At 49.7% G+C, this 18,072-nt stretch overlaps 1 protein-coding gene across 6 annotated transcripts in view; it reads right to left on the reverse strand.

Moving 5' to 3' along the window:
• Window positions 1–18,072, reverse strand: part of ZHX3 (zinc fingers and homeoboxes 3) — a 46,751-nt gene that overhangs the window by 5,664 nt on the left and 23,015 nt on the right. For 3 of the 6 annotated variants that reach the window (XM_064391782.1, XM_064391784.1, XM_064391783.1), the window contains exon 3: window positions 1,279–3,999. In XM_064391782.1, coding sequence (XP_064247852.1) covers window positions 1,279–3,849 — 2,571 coding nt within the window. In that variant the 5' untranslated portion in view covers window positions 3,850–3,999. Of the gene's footprint in view, window positions 1–1,278; window positions 4,000–5,367; window positions 5,719–11,382; window positions 11,535–18,072 lie in introns of those variants that run through there. The other 3 variants (XM_064391786.1, XM_064391785.1, XM_064391787.1) reach the window with 3 other exon arrangements.

Consider the following 18,072-nt stretch of genomic DNA (forward strand, 5'->3'; position numbering starts at 1 on the left):
ACAGGAGTGCCTCAGGACAGGCAAGATCAGGAGCCTTGATAGAGTCAGCTGCAAAGAAGGGCTAGCAACATTCAGAGGGGCCAGGAAACCCAAAATCCTTGAGGAAGTGGAGTTGGTTTTCCACCCCTAAGGAGGGATGCACCTTTGCTAAGCACCTCCATGCCACGAGGGCTGACAAGACCCTCGCTCTGGCTGGCAGAAAGCCATGCTCAGAGGGCACCAGCAGAGGCACAGCCACTCCCCAGCACAAAAGCTGACCCTGCACCAGTCCCCAAACCCACCCTTCCCCTGCAAAGCATACAAGCAATGAATGTTACTCGATTTTTATAATTATTTTTTAAGGTCTGCAGCCATGGCAGAGGTGTGTGGGAAGCTCCAAAGCAAGGCAGTGGGACTGGAGAAGATCCCAGCTGGCCAGCAAGGAGCTGTGTGCGTGCACCACCATGGGACAGGGCCATCCCCACCTGGTGGGAACCCTACCAGGCTGGAAGCAGCCCCCAGCTGCACTGCAGAGAAGCCCACAAAGGGCTTGGAAAGCACCTGTGCTCTCCTCCACACGCACATGCACACACAGAAACATGCCTTCCAAAAGTGACTTCTGCAGACTCCACGTCCCCTCCTGCCTCTGCAGCCTCCACCTTCGCCACCTGAGCCTTTCTCCACACCAAACAAGGATGCTCACGTCCGGAAAGCAGGCAGCAGGAGAGAGAAAGGAGGCAGGGGTGTGCCTGCTGCCGGAGGTCAGGCAGGGACATGGAAGGAACCAGCAGCACAGGACAAGCAGCCAGGCCCCTTTCTGACCAAATAAATTAAACAAATCCGTGGGTCATCTTCTAAAATGACAAGACACCCCTAAAGTTTTGCTCCAGCTTGAAATACAGCCAGGCCTTGGTCTCTGAGTGGTGCCATCACCCAAAGACCAAGGCAGGAAAGGGCAGGCAGGCAGTGGCACTCGCGTCATCCTGCCAGACCCTCCTCACCCTCCTTCCTTCAGAGAGAGCTCCTCACCACTTCCTCAGTTAAACCTCACACACACTGGAGCCGCTCCGAAACGCGCGAGGCGCAGCGCCCCGAGCCCCCCGCAGCCCTCCCGCGCCAGGCAGGGGCCTTACCCGGCCCTGTGGCGGGCGGCGGCCCGGGCGCGGCGGGGCTCCCGGCGCTGCCCTCCTGGCCGCCCGGCTCCCACGCCTCGCTGCTCTCCGACGGCCCTTTCCGGCTGCCGGCCGCCTCGGGGCCGCAGCCCCTGCCCTGCTCCTCCGCCTTCACCGCAAACCACACCTTGAGCTGCTGGGCGCCGAGGCGGGCGCGCTCGCAGAGGCCGGGCACGTCCTCCTCCCGCAGCCCCTTGTGCTTCTCGTAGTAGTCCTCGAGCACCTCCCGGCCGGCGGGGCTGACCTCCACCAGCCCCGGGGGGAAGACCCCCCGCCGGTAGTTCTCATACCACTTCAGCTGCCCGTTCTTGTAGCCATAGCGGCTGTCCCCGAACCAGCGAATGACCTCGGCCCGCGGCAGGCCCGTCTGGGACACGATGGCATCATACTCCTGGTTCGTGGGGCGCTGGGTCTGCACGAACATTTGCTTCAGCAGATGCCGCTGCTGGGCCGTTTTTTTGAAGTTCAGTTTGGTTTTGGGAGGGGTGGGCGGCCGGCTGGAGCTGCCGTCCCCCTTTTCATTTGCGCCGGTCCCCGGTACCTCGTTTTTGCCGTTGGACTCGGTCACTCGCAGGTTTTTCAGGTTGATTTTGATGGGACTCACCTTCCGCTCCGCCGCGCTGGGGTTGCTGCCGGAGGCGTCGACTGAGCCGTTTTCACTCGTGGCCCTCTGCTCATCCGAGGAGTCTTCCCCTTCCCCGCCGCCATTCTCTGCCTCCTCGTCCTCCTGTTGAGCCACCTCCTCCACTTTCTTATTCTCCTCCGCCACCTTCTTCTTCCTCCTCTCCGAGAACCAGCTGTCGATCTCCCTCCGCGTCATCTTCGTCTCCCCCCTCAGGCGGTTCACCTCTTCCTCGGCAGGAAGGGGATTTTGGGCAAAACTGCTCTCCAGGGCCTTCAGCTGCTCCGGCGCTCGCTCCTTGTACTTGGTCGGGGTGAAGTCGGGCGCCTGGTGCCACGACTGCCGCCGTGGTGGGTGGTGAGGGGCCGGCGTGGCCGCCACCGCCGCAGGGCTCAGCTCAGCTCCTCGGGGTGGCACGTCTAAGGTGATTTCGGGCAGGGAATCAAGAGCGCTGTCTCCAGGGAAGACGGCCCGGCCGCCTCTCACATTCCTGTAGTGGTACCTCCTGTCGCTGAACCATTTTCGGATCTCCTTGGTGGACAAGCCCGTGATCTTTGTCAGCCGCTCGACCTCAGCCTGGCCAGGGAACTGGTTTCTGCAGAAGCTGCCTTTGAGGGCTGAGAGCTGCTCATGGGACTTCTTGTTTTTGTAGACGTTGGGGTCCAGGAAGGTCTGCGAGGAGATGGCAGGGCAGGCGGTGAGCAGGGACTGGCCGCTGTTGACCACCTTGACCCCCGATGTGTTGCTGGAGCTCACGGTGCTGTGCTGCGCTGCCGGCTGTGGCTTGGGGACAGAAGTCACTGCCAAGGTGAAAGAGGAGCTGGTGCCCTTCAAGCCGTTTGCCATGATGGGCTGCGTGACCAGCAGCCCCCCTGTCCCCTCTGGCTGCCCCACCACGTGGCCTGGTAAAGTTGCCTGGATAAGATGGGGAACAGTGCCAGGATTTGCAACCAGGGGCGTGTTCAGCACTGTAATGGTGGGTTGTGGCACAGACTGAATAACAGTGTTGAACATCTTCTTCCTGGCATCTTCGATCTCCTCTGGTGACCAGCTAATGCCCTGCTTCAGCCTCTGGGCAGTGAACCAAATCTTCAGCTGCTCTTCTGGGTACTTGGTCACCACAGTCAAGTAGCAGAGCTCAGCTTTGGTGGGGTAGGGGAACTTGTTGAAAGAGTTTTTCAGGAAGCTGTTGGAGTCCATGGCAGCATTGTATGTGGGAATGCTGCTCAGTGGGATCATCACCTTAGGAAGGGACTTGGATGTAGGGAGCTGCTGATGCAAGGGAGGCTGTTGCTGCAGAGACACAAATTGTGCAACACCCGCCTGCAGAACAGGCACGTTTCCTATGATGGAGCCATTCACTATGTGGGATGACTTTGATGAACCTGCAGTGGGCTGGCTGACTGGCACAGACCCATTTGGGAATGAATGCTCTCCATCCTTCACCTCTGCCTCACCACCCAGCTGACTTGACACATTCTCCTTCAGCGTGTGGATTTTTTTGGCCTCGGGTTTACCCTTCATTATCTTCATGATAGGGGTTTTGGTAATGATAATTTCAGACTGGCCATCCGCCCCTTCCTCAGGGACCTCTCCTGGCAGGTCGTGGCTGCTGGTGGCCTCACAGAGACTTTGCTCCACGGTCGTACGACTGTCCTGCTTCACCAGCCTCCAGACAAAGCCGGCCTCGCCGGCGTGCGCCTCGGCGTTGTGGTGTGAGAGCCCTTCGTGGCTGTTGGCCAGGAAGCTGCACCCGACACAGGCGAACGCGGGGTCTTTGCTGAAGTCTGAGTGCTCAGAGTCCAAGTGGCCAAAGAACTGGTGAAGGTCTTGAGAGCCAAAGTCACAAGGCCTGCAGATGTAAGTGTCACCGTCGGCAACGCCGCGGTGCCCGTTGGACAAAGCTCCGTTGTTACTGCTGCCAGCCCCGGCATCACTCGCTGCTGGTCCTTCTGCAGGAGCCTCGGGTTGTGTTCCTTCACGATCATCTTCTCCAGCGTCCTGTTCGGTCTCCTGAAGCACCAGTGTTTTTACTGGTATCATGCAGGGAGTTGTGGATTTCCTTTTGCTAGCCATCACTGCAGTCGATCCAGAGGACTATTTTTCTTTCATTTAAATTAAATTCAAATTTAGAAAGCGCTATTGCAAGTGTTCTGTGGTCCAGATTCCAGCAAACTCATGATGTCCCGAGGTGTTGTTGACAAATGTTCATATTTGCCACTGAACCTGAGGACAAGGAGAGGGAGGAGGTTAGTTCCCTTGGTATTAGACAAAGTACAACTGCTCTGGTATTTAACTGCTTCACTCAATAAATAATTTTTCTTTTTTCATTGGAAAAATCTCACTTGACCTTGGATTTACTGTATTTTCACACCTAAACCTGTGAACTGTCTGTTTCAAACCAAACGCACAAACATGCCACTTTCACAGCCCACATCAAATTCTCATTTAAGGAGGACAAACACTGAATTTCCCCCTCATTCTACCCTGTCAAGACCCGTCCTTGATGTTTCAGCAGGGAGAGCAGTGCCTGGGCTCCCTGTGCACCCAGGTCCCAGCTCAGCCTCACACAGGAGGTGACACCAGGCAGGATCACCTGGGAAAGATGCCTGCTTTCCATCACAAAAACAGGATGAAAAATCCACATATTCCCTACAGAACATTTCAATTTCTTCAAAATCAGCATTTTCCGTCCATCCTGTCAGGAAGTTTCTTGCCAGCTCAGAGCACTGCGCCTGTGCCAAGAGTCTCTGCAGACACCCAGAGCTGCTGCTGGGAGTGAGGAGGCTGCAGTATTTCAGCCCTTCTTGCTCAGCAAGCCTGCAAAGCATTTGGGAGCTGCCCTTCCCATCCTGTGCACACTTCATTCCTGTTCCAACACCATCTGTGAGTCCTCACCAGGCGCTGCAAGGCAAGGTAAAGGCCCCAAAGCTCAAGAGCAGCACCACAATGTTCCTGGCTCCTAGGCTTCCCTCCCAGCCCCTCTGCAGCTCCTGGCAGTCACACCCCCCAGGGCACTGGGGGATTCCCTGACAAAGGGTCATTTCTCATCAGTGCAAGCCCACCTCGCTGGCCTTGGGCTAGCCAGAGAGTTGTTACATTTAAAACAAAAACCAAACAAAAACAAGCAAAACCCAACCAACCAACAATAACTTTTTCCTTTATTTTTTTCCTCCTCTGAAGCCACAGCAGACCCTGAAGTGCTCCAGCCTGTGGAAGGTCAGGGCTGGCTGAGGCATTAGCCACAACCTTATTCCTGGCCTGAGGTAGCCTTCCCACTTGCACAGCAAATGCTCTGTGCCTGAGATCATGACCCCAGGGCAGCAGAGCTGCTGTAGCTGGCACCAGGAGTCATCTGCCTGGTGCCACCCCTCTGTCAACCTTTTCTACAGCAACTCTGCTTTTCTTTTTCTCTTCAACAGAGGGATAAAATGGTATTTTCCAGACTGCAAGGTCACTTGGAAGCATATGGACTCACTGATTCATATTACAAAGAGACTGTGCCAGATTTCCCTGAGATTTACAGTAACAGCAACTGAGCTTTATAAAAACACTCATAAAAACTTGAACTTAAAAAAAAAAAAAAAGACTTACCATCCTATGAGATGACTCACAGAGGTAATTCCTATCAGTTACAGCAGTTGTGCACCAGCAGCTTTCTCAGATCAGATATTTGGAGCTGATCTCATGCACTGAGAAATGCAGATCAGGCAAATGCCTTGTTGGTGCTTATGCAATACCTCCTGTGCTTAGTTTTGTTGGTAGTTTTTAGAACAGAGGAATGAAAGATCCTCATGTAAAAGAAAGAAAAAAAAATCAAATGGAGGAAGTTCAATTTCAAATGACCTCCCTAACTTTATTAGATTTTTTTAAAAAGCTTGTTCTGAAAGCTGACATCATTTTTTCCAAACGGGAGGGCCTGGATGGCTGGCTCTGGCCTCAGCAACTCTCAGGCACCGTTTGAAAGACTGACGGGAAAACGTAACTTCCCGTTAATGTGGGCCGATCTGAGATTACAAAACAGTCCTGTAAACAGTGTTAGTCATCGCTGAACTTGGCATCAGAAAAGACTGCTTGCTATGCTAAGGCATCCTGAAGAGCTAGAAGTTATAACTTTAAAAAAAATTCTATAAATAAAACGGGTATTAAAGGTGTGAGCTGGATTTAGACGGCGTGGATTCACATCTCAATACCTGCTTTGTGCCACTCTCATCCCACCTTCCCGTGGTTGGTCCTGCCCTCTGCAGAGGGCCAGAGAGTTGTTCATTAGCATTAGCAAGTGGAATATTTGGATGACTATGAATGGGCTGTGCTATTCAGAAGGGAACAGCATCCATTTGACACCAATCCTGAGATCCTCATTTTTGATGCTAAGTTAAATATTACACAGTCTAGCAGGATGTGATGACCTTTCCAAGTCGAGTCAATTAGGGAAAAAGCAGTAAGATCAGCCTGAAGGCTACAAAATACAGCTTTAAAGGCTGAGACGAGTTTCATGTCAGGAAAGCAGTGGTAAAAGGGAATTCTTATTTAATTTCATCCTGCAGCTTTAGCACAGAGAGAAGCTGCTGGGCCCTCTGCAACCTTTTTTCTTTCCAGCAAACTCCAGTCTCCATTACTGACACAGCTCCACTCCCTGGCAGATCTGACCCAGTGTTTATGGAGTCTCTAGGTATCAAAAAGATGATTTTTATCTGTCAACAGAGTAAATTTGATACAAAGCAACAACGACACACAAAGACCCCCATTGTGCCACATTAACAAAGTGCCTCTCCCGAGCACTCCACCGCTGTTATTTTGGGTAAGTGTGACTGGCCTGACCCACCTACAGAGAACCTAAAAGCTCTGCATTTCATTTACCAGCACATTTGCATCAAACTCTGTGCTCTCTCCAACAACTCTCCTTAAAAATGCAATCAAAGCAGCCCCAGCCACCACAGCTCTCCTGCGGGGCTCCAATATTAATGCCACCTGAGAACACAGATTGCAAATTTTAGCTGGAAGTGAATCACAGTGGCAATTTACTGGGGGGAAAAAAATTAATCAAGTGTACTGTTTGTCCATTTCATTTCCATGGAACAGTTGCATAACCACATGTTGGGAATATGTTTTATTCACTGCTCACCTTCTAGAATGCACTTAATACTTTAATACAGCACTAATATATAACAGAATGGATAATTCACTGATTTCTCCCTCATTAAAGTAAGTGAGTCTGTTCTAATGGATAGGGTAAATTAATGGCAGATAAAATAATCAATTGAAAAAGATCCTTACAATTGATCTCAGTGTATATATCACCACTGCAGATGCCTCAGACCCATCTGCACAGCCATGAGTGAATAACTCTGTTTCCTATCTATTGTTTTATGATTAACTGGAACAAAGAGACAAAGCTGAATGGAAGACTTACCTGAAGGCAGGAAGACAAAGTTATTGTACTTAAATTCATGATTCCTATTCACTTTATACCTGCTAATTTCATGGCAAGGTAGCAGAGTAAACAGGTCAAATGTCCAGTGAACCTAAATCATCCCTGCTGCTGGAAATTTGAGGGAAAACTGACTTAAAGCAGAGTAAAACCAATTTTTCCACAGTGATGCTCACAGAAACTAAGGCTGGAGGGAAAGGTGGCAGTTCCAGGTACAAAACCAATGCTCTGCAGAGCAGCTTTGCCTCTGCTGAGGGAAACAATGCCCAGACCAGTCACAGTGAGCTCTGCAATAGCAGAAAATTTACTTCTACAGAGATTAACAAAGGGAGGTTTCGAAATCTGCACTGCTGAGTATGAACTTTCAGCTTTTTCCAGCTTGGCTGGATATAACTGGTTTGGTTTTAAATGTTTCACTGAATTAACGAGTTAGGTTGTTAATGCAAAACATTCACTGCATGCACTGCCAAGGTCCCCAGTTAGCAGATTAATTTTTTTGTGACCTTTTGCAAACCTCGCCTAGAAACAGCATCCAGAAAACCCACCAGGACACAGCAGCTCCAGTCCCACTGCCCAGGCATGGGAACACAGGGATAGCTGCCCTCCCCTGCCCTGCCAGCTCCTGAGCCAACACTGACACCAGGGACAAAGCTCCGTGGGGACACAAAGGATGGCTGCATGTTCTGTGGGCTCTGCTGCTCTGCTGAAGAGGGAATGCTCCGTTAAAATAAAATGAAATCAATAAAAAATTCCATTTTTAAAAATCAGCACCAAAATAGAAGTAAAATAACAGTTTTCTCAACACTTTCAGTGCCTGCTAGGCAGGCAGACACGCTCCCCAGGTCAGAGACAAAGTTAATGTTTCTGTCTCATATGGAGCCAAGCACAATATTGGCACTTTAAATAAAAGCGGTTTGTTTTTGAGTTGAAGCTCTGCAGGCCCCAGCTGATAGCATCATATGAGAGGGAAAAGAGGAAGAAATCAAAGGAGGAAAAGAAGTTGATGTTTTTGAGTTTTTGTCTCTCCCCTTCAGGCTCTACCTCCAGCCAGGGTCAGAAGATGCAGCACTGCCTCTGGGAGTTCCAGATGACTTCCCAATCACACTGTAATTAGCCAGGCCATCAAATAAATGATCCCTGTAGCCACCACCATCACCCCAAACCTGAGGGCTGAGCCCCCTTCCCCTTCCCACCCCCACAAACATCCCACTGTGTTTGACAGCAGCATGACAGGCACCCAGTTTTATCTGGGAGCCAGCTCAGCAGCCTGGGACTGGGGGCATTTACCACGGTGCTGGGAAAGGGAGGACAAACAGCTCCATGTATCTGGGGTACAGGGTACAGGCCCTGCTGCCAGCCAGGGCAGTCCTGGGACTCTTCCTCTTTGGCTGGGCTTTAACATTCCTTCTGCCTTTGCAGTCCATTCATCAGAAGTCATGTAGGAGTTTCACCAATCCAAGTTATTTACTGCTGAAGGATGCCCAGTGGGGGCTACTGCTAATCCACCCCAGGGACACACTGTGTGGATGGACATCTCAGACCTCCCCCAGGCACATCCCTGTCATTCCATACGGACAGACACAGCCAGCAGGGACAGATCACCTCTCCAGAGAAACTTCCAAGGTGTGGGAGGGACCTCTCCGCCAGCCGTGCCAGCATGGCTCTGTGAAGGAGAAGAAAGGGCAAGGTTTGGCAGGGCTGAGCTCCTCTGTTCCCACTCTGTGGTTGTGCATCCCAGCTAGCTGGAGTCCAGCATCCTCCCCGAGTGACTCTGCAAAGGCTGCAGCTGGGAGGAAGTCACAGCATGGGAACATCTCCAGCAGCCTAAAAATGCCAGCAGCAGAGCAGCACCCTGGCTTCCTGCACACATCCCCATGCCATGCCCTTGCACCTGGAGGTAGTGTCTGCCACCCAGAGCCTGGTTTATGACCCACACCGAGGCTGTGACACAATTCTTTAGGGGCTTAACGCCCGCCATTCAGGACTGTAAATTCATCAATGAGCAGTTAGTGAGATTTTCCCCTCCAGAGCAGATTGGTACCACACTAACTCTGCAGGCACTCAAACCTTAACATGAACAAGCAGGGCCACCAGCAATACAATAACCACAGCCCCAGAGAGGCCACGCAGACAAGAAAGGCTCTTCACATCTTATTATTTCACGCTGCACGAATGTACAAACACACGCACAAACTTCAGCAGTTTTGAGCTTCAAGCAGCATCACAGTCAACGTTTGTACTAAGGAACAATTTCTCTTTATGCCAACTGGTCAGGGTGCTTTGTAGCTTAAGCCTGGCTTTGAAACCACGGGTACAGTCTAAATGCAGTGGGAGCCGGTTGACCGAACAATCGTATTCATTCTCCATTCCTTGGCAGGCCTAGAGCAGAAAAGCGTCTTTTCCATTTAGACCAGTTAAACAGAGCTATTCATTAAAATTTCACCCTTCTCCAAACTGCTAGACTTCTCCATTTAAAACCTGCCCTTAAGAGAAGCCCTCTCCTCTGGCCCACAGTGCTCCTCATCCCCCTGTCTCAAGCAGGTGCCCATTTCTGAGCTGTGTGTTTGGGCTGCTCTTGTGCTGTAGCAGCAGCACCTCTCCTGTGTGCTGGTATCTGGGCAGAGGCTGCCTCAGCACTCAGGGACTAAGGGCAATTATCTCTGCTTTTTTTTTTTTTCTCCCCAGACAAGCACAAAACTGAGCAAGATGGAAGGTTAGAAAGAGCTGGCTGAAACAGAACACGATTAGAGTATAAAAATAGGTCACTGGGATAATATAACCTTTAGACTATTGGCAATGTGCCCCCCTTAGAGACAAGCCTGTGTGCTATATTTCAGGAGAATGTGAGGAATAAAAAACAACCACCACAACACACATCAAAACAAAACCACTGATCATCCCTCAGAGCTTTGCGTGCTTCTGTTTGAACATCACTAACATTAATTCACTCCTTTTCCTCTGCCTTCATCCATTTGATTGAGCACAAAATAAATGTTATGTAATCATACCATTAACATCTTCCAAAAAAGTAATAATCTCTTTTGGCACAGAGGCTTCATTACAGATTTGCTCCGCATTGCACTACCTTAGCAGGGTTCACAGTTCCAGCAATCCAGGCACCCACCTCCATAGCTTCCATCCTCAGATTTTGTCCATGCTGCAGAACATTCCCGGCATTCCCCCAAAGCAAAAGGCCCAGCAGACAGATAATCACATCTCCACAGAGCCAGCTCTGAGGTAGGCACCACCAGCAGAGGACACCAGCTAGCATTAATGGAGCTTCAAGAAGTCCCTCAGCTCACTAGTATGTGGGTGTCCCATCACCTCACACTCAGCTGGTGACTGCCAGCAGGCTGGTTTGTGCCCGAACAGGACAGTATGAACATGCTTGTAAACGCACTGGAGTTCCCATTTCAGCCCCTTGTGCTTTCTCTAGGATGTTTTATCTTTGCTTGCATTGTCAGGGCTTTGTTCATGATTTCGTCTGAAACACAGGCACCTCACACATCAATTATATCCTGCCACACCACCTTCAGATGTGCCACACGCCTTGGAGCTCATTGTCAAGCATCACCATATCTGTAGAACATCCCAGCTTTGGCAGATGCAGCCCTTCAGAATGTATGTGAAGATGAATAGGTTACACCTAAAATACACTTCTTTGTGTTTTTATTATCTCAAATTACTGAACCAGCTCCAAGACAAAAATCTACTGGGGAACTCAGAGCAACGAATAAGCACCAGAGGTAGATCTTTGTCCACGTCAAATTTCCAACAAGGATACTTGAGACTTTTAAATCAGCAGGGAACGCTTGGCTGAGCTGCTGAGGAGCTCACAGGTGTGAGCACCCAATGGCAACAGAGCACGCACAGTGCCACAGCCCCTCTGTGCTCTCAGTGCTGCTACAGCCTGCCCCATCCCAAGGAATCATCTTGGGGAAGCCTTGGAGCCCACCTTTCTGATATACATCTGCTCACAGCCCCTCTGCCAGGCTTGCACATCACCTCCATAACGGGAGACCTTAATCGAGGGGCCGTCACCCCAAATTCGGGAACCACGGCTCTAATGCCAACACAACATCTACTGTTCAAACAAAACCAGTGTCAGCTTTTATACCAGCACCAAAACGATCCCACTGCAGACACAAACCCAAAAGCCTGTCACACAGGTTTCTCACCAAGCATCCAAGTCCCCTGTGGCATGAAGAACCTCTTGCTGAAGCCAGGCTGATCACCAGTTACCGAGCAGCCGCAAAAGGGACAGACCCGCAGCAATTCCAGGGAAGTAAAGAGTGCCCAGAGCTTTAAAACAAGATGTGGGTGGGAAGGACTAAACCAAGCTACTAAACAGTACCAGAGGCGCTGGAGCTGATCATCTGCAGCACAGCCTGATGACTGTGAGTGCTGCAGCCCCTTCCCAGCTGAGCATTTTTGGATTACTTCATCCCCTGTGCCCTTTTGCAATATGCAGCTTTGAGAGCTGTGTTACATCCTGGCTCAGCCTCAGCTCCCATTCCTCCACTTACAGTTGCTATAACCAGAAAGAAAACTGCAAAATACTTCGTCTGAAAGCAAAGAAACGGGGTTTGGCAGGTTGGGATTGTGGATTATTTTTTTCCATCCCCATGCATTCTGCTTCAGAGTCGTCCTTTCAGACGCTGCGCGCAGCCGATGGCTTTTGCAGCTTATTGAGCCCGCTGGTTTATGGCAATGTTTTTCTGCTCACTGAACTGGCTCATTCTTTCAGCAGAACAAACTGTTCCACGTTGAGGCAGGAGTTGGCTGTGTTTTAACAAAGGATTTTTCCCTTCTGACAGTGTTTTGCAAAAGACCCAAAAAAAGGAGTTTGGAGCCAAGTTACAAAAGGTCAGGAGAGGCGAGTCAAGCACTGGGTGTAGTTCCTGTATGTCACAGCCAGACAAGGAAATGGGTGGGGAGAAGAGGAATGGCACTTCGAGCTGCAATAATATGTATAAAGTGATATTAATGAGGAATGGGCTTTTAAATGAGGATGGCAAGCATGCAGGCACTGTAATTTTTGCTATACAACAGCAGGCTTGTTAGGTAGGCTGAGGCCTCTGCAATCATTTATCCATGTGAAGCATGCATTTGAGAGAGTTCAAGTAGCACTAGGAGTGAGAAAAAGGCAGTCTTATTTGCTTCCCCTCCCCAAGCTGATTTCAAGGAGCTACCGCGCTCTCATCTCCCGTCAGCCAAATGAATATTCAAAAGGCTTTTGCCAAGCCAGCGCCAGTCAATCAGGGAAACAATGCTGCAGGGAAAAAACACTGGGCTGAGAGACCTGTGTGAGACAGGCACCTTGTCCCTCACCACGGCTCTGCTTTGGCATCCAAGCCTTTAACGTGGTGGCACAGTGCTCCTGCCAGGGCTGCTGCTCCATCCTCTGCCACCCCACAGAACAGCAGGGTTATGGCAGAGCTGCTGGGGGGAGGATGAGCATCCCAAACCAGGGTGCTGCGAGTGGGGAGAGATCCCAGGACTGTGGTCCCAGCACCACAGCCCTCCTGAGGGAGCTGGTCATAGCTCTTCCCTCTCTTCTGCTACAGGCTGGCACCACAAATGTTTCCTGCATGGGATGGGCAGGTTCCTGGTGAGGGCTCACCCCCTGCTCAGCAGCAGCAGCTGGGAGGAATTGGGTTTATCTGCCTCATGCACTGTACATGGACAAGCCAAGCTGGACAACTCCGGCCTTGCAGATGTTGGGAGGAGGGAGCCAAGGGGATCTGCAGCAGTTGACAGTATGTCATGCCTAATAGTCAAGCTTTTCCAGGCCTCAGAGGATCCCTGAATAGAAAGAAACCACCCACCACTGGAACACAGCCACTTTTGTGGCTGGAAGGGGCAGATGTTCAACCCCATACAACAATGCAACACAACAGTTGAGGCTGTAAGTGAAGAATGCTGCATCCACTTAAAACTGAAGAGGGAAATTAGGGACACCATCTAATTCTAGAACTACCATTTGGTCCTGATGCTTCAAGTTCACATACCTACTCTGCAAGAGTGGCACAGGGCTTCCTTCCATTGCCTTAAATAGGCAATATCCTGGACTAAAGCACTGAACCACAAGGACTTCAGAAGCATATGGTCAGACTGGCAAGTGCTCAGCTCCTTCAGCTGGAACACCAGTTCCCAAATAAGTTCAGTTCCTTTTTAGCACCTACATAAGTGAGAGACTTCCAGAAGTCCCAACTGGAGTGCACAGGACAGGCCCTGCTGGCATAGAGAAGGGCAGACCATTAAGAGAGCTCAGAATCTCTGACAGCCAAACCCTTTGCTGAGATGAGCCTGGGGAGAAGCTGAGTTTCAGAAATCCTGCTCACCACAGCCAGCATTAAATCCTTCACCACTCAGTGGCCAAGAAGAACTTGGCACGGAGAACAACCATCCTTACCACCACACCCTCATTCAGCGACCCCCAAGACTTCCCATGAGACAACCTTCTTCCTTTCTCTGAAATACTCACCATGTCTTTTAGGATTGATAGCAAGAGAAAAATGGATTTGAGACGTGATTTGAGATCTCTCTGGGCAAAATCTGGGCATCTGGATCACGCACCTGCCACCCAGATGCAATCCTGGTCATTTGCTCCCTGGTTAGAAACTGTATTTGCTCAAAACCATTTGTCGAGACACTCTGGACAGAACTCAGAGACACAGAACAAAGTTCAAGGGTTATTTGTGATATGAACTGTGCCAGTCAGGACTCTCCTCTTCCTCCAGCTGTTTAGTGACACTTGGAATGGAGTGGCCTTACTGCAGAGTCAATTATTTTTTCAGTTGAAAACTCACCATCCTCTAGATCAGCTGTGAGCTGAAAGCATCCCAGTTATTTACTGCTGGAAGCGAAAGGAATTTCCTTACTCTCAGAAAACAGACATTTAAAATTAGTTTCAAGTTCAGTTGTGATAAACAAATCACATTTTCCTCCTTTCCCTCTCCTGTTTTGTTTTGGGGGTTTTTTGTTTGTTTGGTTTGTTTTTTTTTTGGTTTTTTTTTTTTGCGGGGGAAGGGGGGGAATTGGTTGTTTGGGGTTTTTGTTTGTTGTTTGTTTTTTAAAGCATTCCTGCTAGTCCAACCAGCCTTTTTCTTAGTTGCTCTTTGCAACTCCTCATTTAACTCTCATTCACAAGGATGCAGGGGAACCACAGACATCATCTGAGAAGAAACAGCAAAGCCAGATCCCTGATTGCAGAGCTTTTCCTTTGACACTTGATTCCCTGAGAACCTCATTAAAAAGAAACAAACCACCATGTATTTAGTTTTTTCCCCCATTTCCTATGAAGAGCAAAAGGTTGGGAACTGGGATGGGGGCTCAGGAGTTCAGTTCTCTGCTGACAACCAAGATGAGCCCACTCCACCGACCCTGCCCCAAAGCTGGGGATGCAAACAGCTCCCAGCAGACTGATGAGGAAGACAAAAGGTGTTTGAAATTGATATGAGAGTGCAACTAAAGGGTTTGGGGTTTTGGACCGAGTCCCACAAGCCTGAATTCATATTGATGTACTTTGCATCTTGTGGATCACAAGGCCTTGATACAGGGAGATTCTTTTAAAAAATTCAGGCGTGCTGGGAGAATTGCCACCTTGCCATGTTTTAGTGAGTCTGCCCATGAACTGCCAGCAATTACTGAGCTTCCACTCTGTATTCAAAGCTCTATACAATGGAGTTTATTATTTTTAAGCCTTTTAGACATCAATGGAGCAAACTTAACGGAGCTATTTGGAAGATTAAGACACAAACACCACCATATTATTCAATTTAGCTCCAACACTGAACACTTATTTCTGTAAAGGATCACAGCTAATACACTGCCAACTGCCAGCAGAGACAAACACTTAAAGTCACACTGCAGCATGGCCTTATAAATCAAATTTAAGATATAAGAAGAAGGAAATTACTATCATTATGCAAGTACAGCCTGATTACCACCAACCGATAGCAAACCTATCTTCAGGTCTTGGCCACAGGCTTCAAAAATCCATCCTTAGAAATGATAGCCTAAGGAAATCCTCACTTTCTGTGCAGGCAGCCGGGTGTGAACCTACAGGTGTCTCCAATATCTGTATTAGATGACTTTTAAAAGTATTTAATATGTTCATATGAGTGCAAAGAGACGTTGTTACCACCTCACCACCCCAGCTCACAGTGAGGAGCTCACTAACAGCTGCTCTGTTTGCCAAATCAGACCTGCAGACAGGTGACAAAGGGGAGTGATGTGAGAAAACAAAGGATTTGTGCCTGTTTTCTACCACTACAGTGCTCACAGGAGAGCTGACTGCTGCATTTTGCCCTCCTGAAACATCCCACCCTTCACAAACATTGCATGGACTTAGGTTAGACTGGGTGCAGGAGCAGCAGAGGGGAACAACATCCTTCATGGGAATAAAATGAAATAAGAGTCAATTTTTAAAAAAATCAGTTTGCCATATGAAGACTGTCATTTCCTTAGAACTGACTTAACCTGGAGCCTTTGGAGAAAATCCATCTGTTGCAAATTTAAAATTTCCCAGCCCTTCAAATAAACACGGAAAAGTTCTCATTGCAAAGTATCCCATGAATAACAGAAACATTTCTGGTTTGCACCAAAGGCATCACAGACTATGTTATAACTTCAGCAGGTCAGAAATCACAAATCCCTCCTGGCTTTTCAGAAAAAAATGAAGGTTTGTCTCATTACACCAATCTAAAACATTCATTATCCTCATTAGGGTAAAGGGCACAGCAACATTATTAACTCTGTTTCACAGCACTAAGAAAACAGCAGGATAAAGTAAACTGCAGGAGTCAGCACAGGGGACAGTAAGGTAAAAACATCCCTGCTGTGTCAGCAGGCAGCCTGCACACACAGGGATGGGGGTGACCCAGTGGTGATGCCATGATGGAGCATTGCATTTCTAGGCCAGCACCCAAATCACAGTCAGGTTAGGAGAACATGGTCCTCCAGGCACCTGCCCTCTTCTTTGGGCTAGGAGTGAACATCTAGTGAACATCAAAGATCCTGGGAGTTGGGAGCATCTTGATGATACTGCACCAAAATGACAGCGTGTCACCCTGGACAGCAGGAACTGCCTCCAAGCACCAGCCCATCACCACCCACCACACAGGACTAAGGGAATAGAGGCCTCCCATGTCAGGGCAGCTGGGGGACAGAGCTCACAGCCTGCAGGACATCCCTCACACTCTGCAGGACTCGTCCCTGATCCCATCAGGGCAGACAGGGCAGAGGAGCCCCACGAGAGCGACACGTCTGCGATCAATTCCACATCGAGCTGCCTCCCAAGGGCCAGAGCAGCAGGAATCCTTCAGGGAGCCCTCCATGGATTACTGCTCTAACACTGCACATGCCTGCCAGGGATAGCTGGGAAAGTGGCTGGCAGCACTGTCCAAAGCACTGCCACTGTGTTTGGGGTTCTTCTGGACCATCTGTTTTCACATCAAAAGCAAGCAGCAACCACAGGAGCAACACACAAAATTCATGGCCAGCTGCTCCTATCTGCACCCTTCATCCTCTCCACTCTTCTACAATTTGGCACAAGTCTCATCATCACCTGCAAGTGCTGGTGAGTGCTGGGAAGCTGCCAGTGCAGGAGACACCCTCACTGTTTAAAGGACTCAAGCTGCCATCCCGGGCAAGGTCCCACGGGATGGCAGCCCCCTGTCTGAGGGATATTCAGGGTACAGTCACTTGCCATCCCCCAGAGTACAGCAGCGTTCTGAAATCATTCACCAGGGTTCAGCTCCATCAGGAAATTGCTGCCAGCCTCCTCCTTGTTGCCTGGCATCTTCCCCATATCCCTCCCTTCCTTGGTCAGTAGTTATTTCCATGGCATTTTAGAATTTCCCAAGAGACATGTGCAAAGCCTCTCCCCAATGCTCCAAGATCCTCCAACAGACAGCCCTGAAGACTTTTAGAAGTCACACATCCATGTGATCTTCCACACACATTAAGTCTGGAGCTCACCCTCCCCCACAAACAAAGCAGCTTGAACAACTAAAAGTCTCACAACTTGGGGAAAAATCCACCGCCTTAAGTGTTTGTTGGCACAGCAGGAAGATCACTCAAACCACAAAAGGGAAAAACAAGAGGGTTAGACAGCAGAAGTGCTTAATGATACCACATCCTGTACATTGAATTCAATTTCTTCCCTTTCACTAGTGTCAGGGGTGCTGTTCAAGACAGTTTTACTCCTAGTTACAGGCAGAGTCTGAGGGAACAGCCAGACCTACCTGCAGCCTGAGATTTACAATCCTGTCTAGAAGCAGCCCCAGCCTGTTGCTGTGCCCTGGAGGCCACATGCTGCCAGCTGTCCAGCCTTGCAGCATCCCAGCAGGACAGGCAGTAACCCAGGATACCTTGAAGGAGAAGGGGGTTGGGGTTTTGGCTCTTGGGAAGAGAAGGATGGAGATGAAAGCAAAGCTTCTGTCCAAAATGGATGGATTTTTCCAGCTGCTGGGCCATGCCTCTCGCACAGGTGATAGAAATTTTGTATGACAGATTCACACCAAAGACGAAAGAGGGGCCACAATTCACACTGCTGCTTCTCACCAGCCTGCACAAGCCACTGGACCAGCTGTGTGACCAGAGGGAAATGCAGATAACAATATTTGCAATATTTCTGGATAGTCAGATACTCCCAAAGAACATTTTCCCACCCACAAGCACCATGAGGTCTGATTTTCTGCCACATCCCAAAGATGATCACTTCCATCCACCCACAGCATCCCACACCATCTGGAGCTCACTCACTGCCACAGGGTGGGGGTCTCAGGCTGGTGCCTGTCCCAGTTCCACCCCTGATACAGCAAAGGGAAGAGGGGCTGCATGTCCCCAGGACAAAGGAGGCT

The sequence above is a fragment of the Passer domesticus genome, chromosome 16 (assembly GCF_036417665.1).
Source record: "Passer domesticus isolate bPasDom1 chromosome 16, bPasDom1.hap1, whole genome shotgun sequence".
In the NCBI taxonomy this organism is placed as follows: Eukaryota; Metazoa; Chordata; class Aves; order Passeriformes; family Passeridae; genus Passer; species Passer domesticus.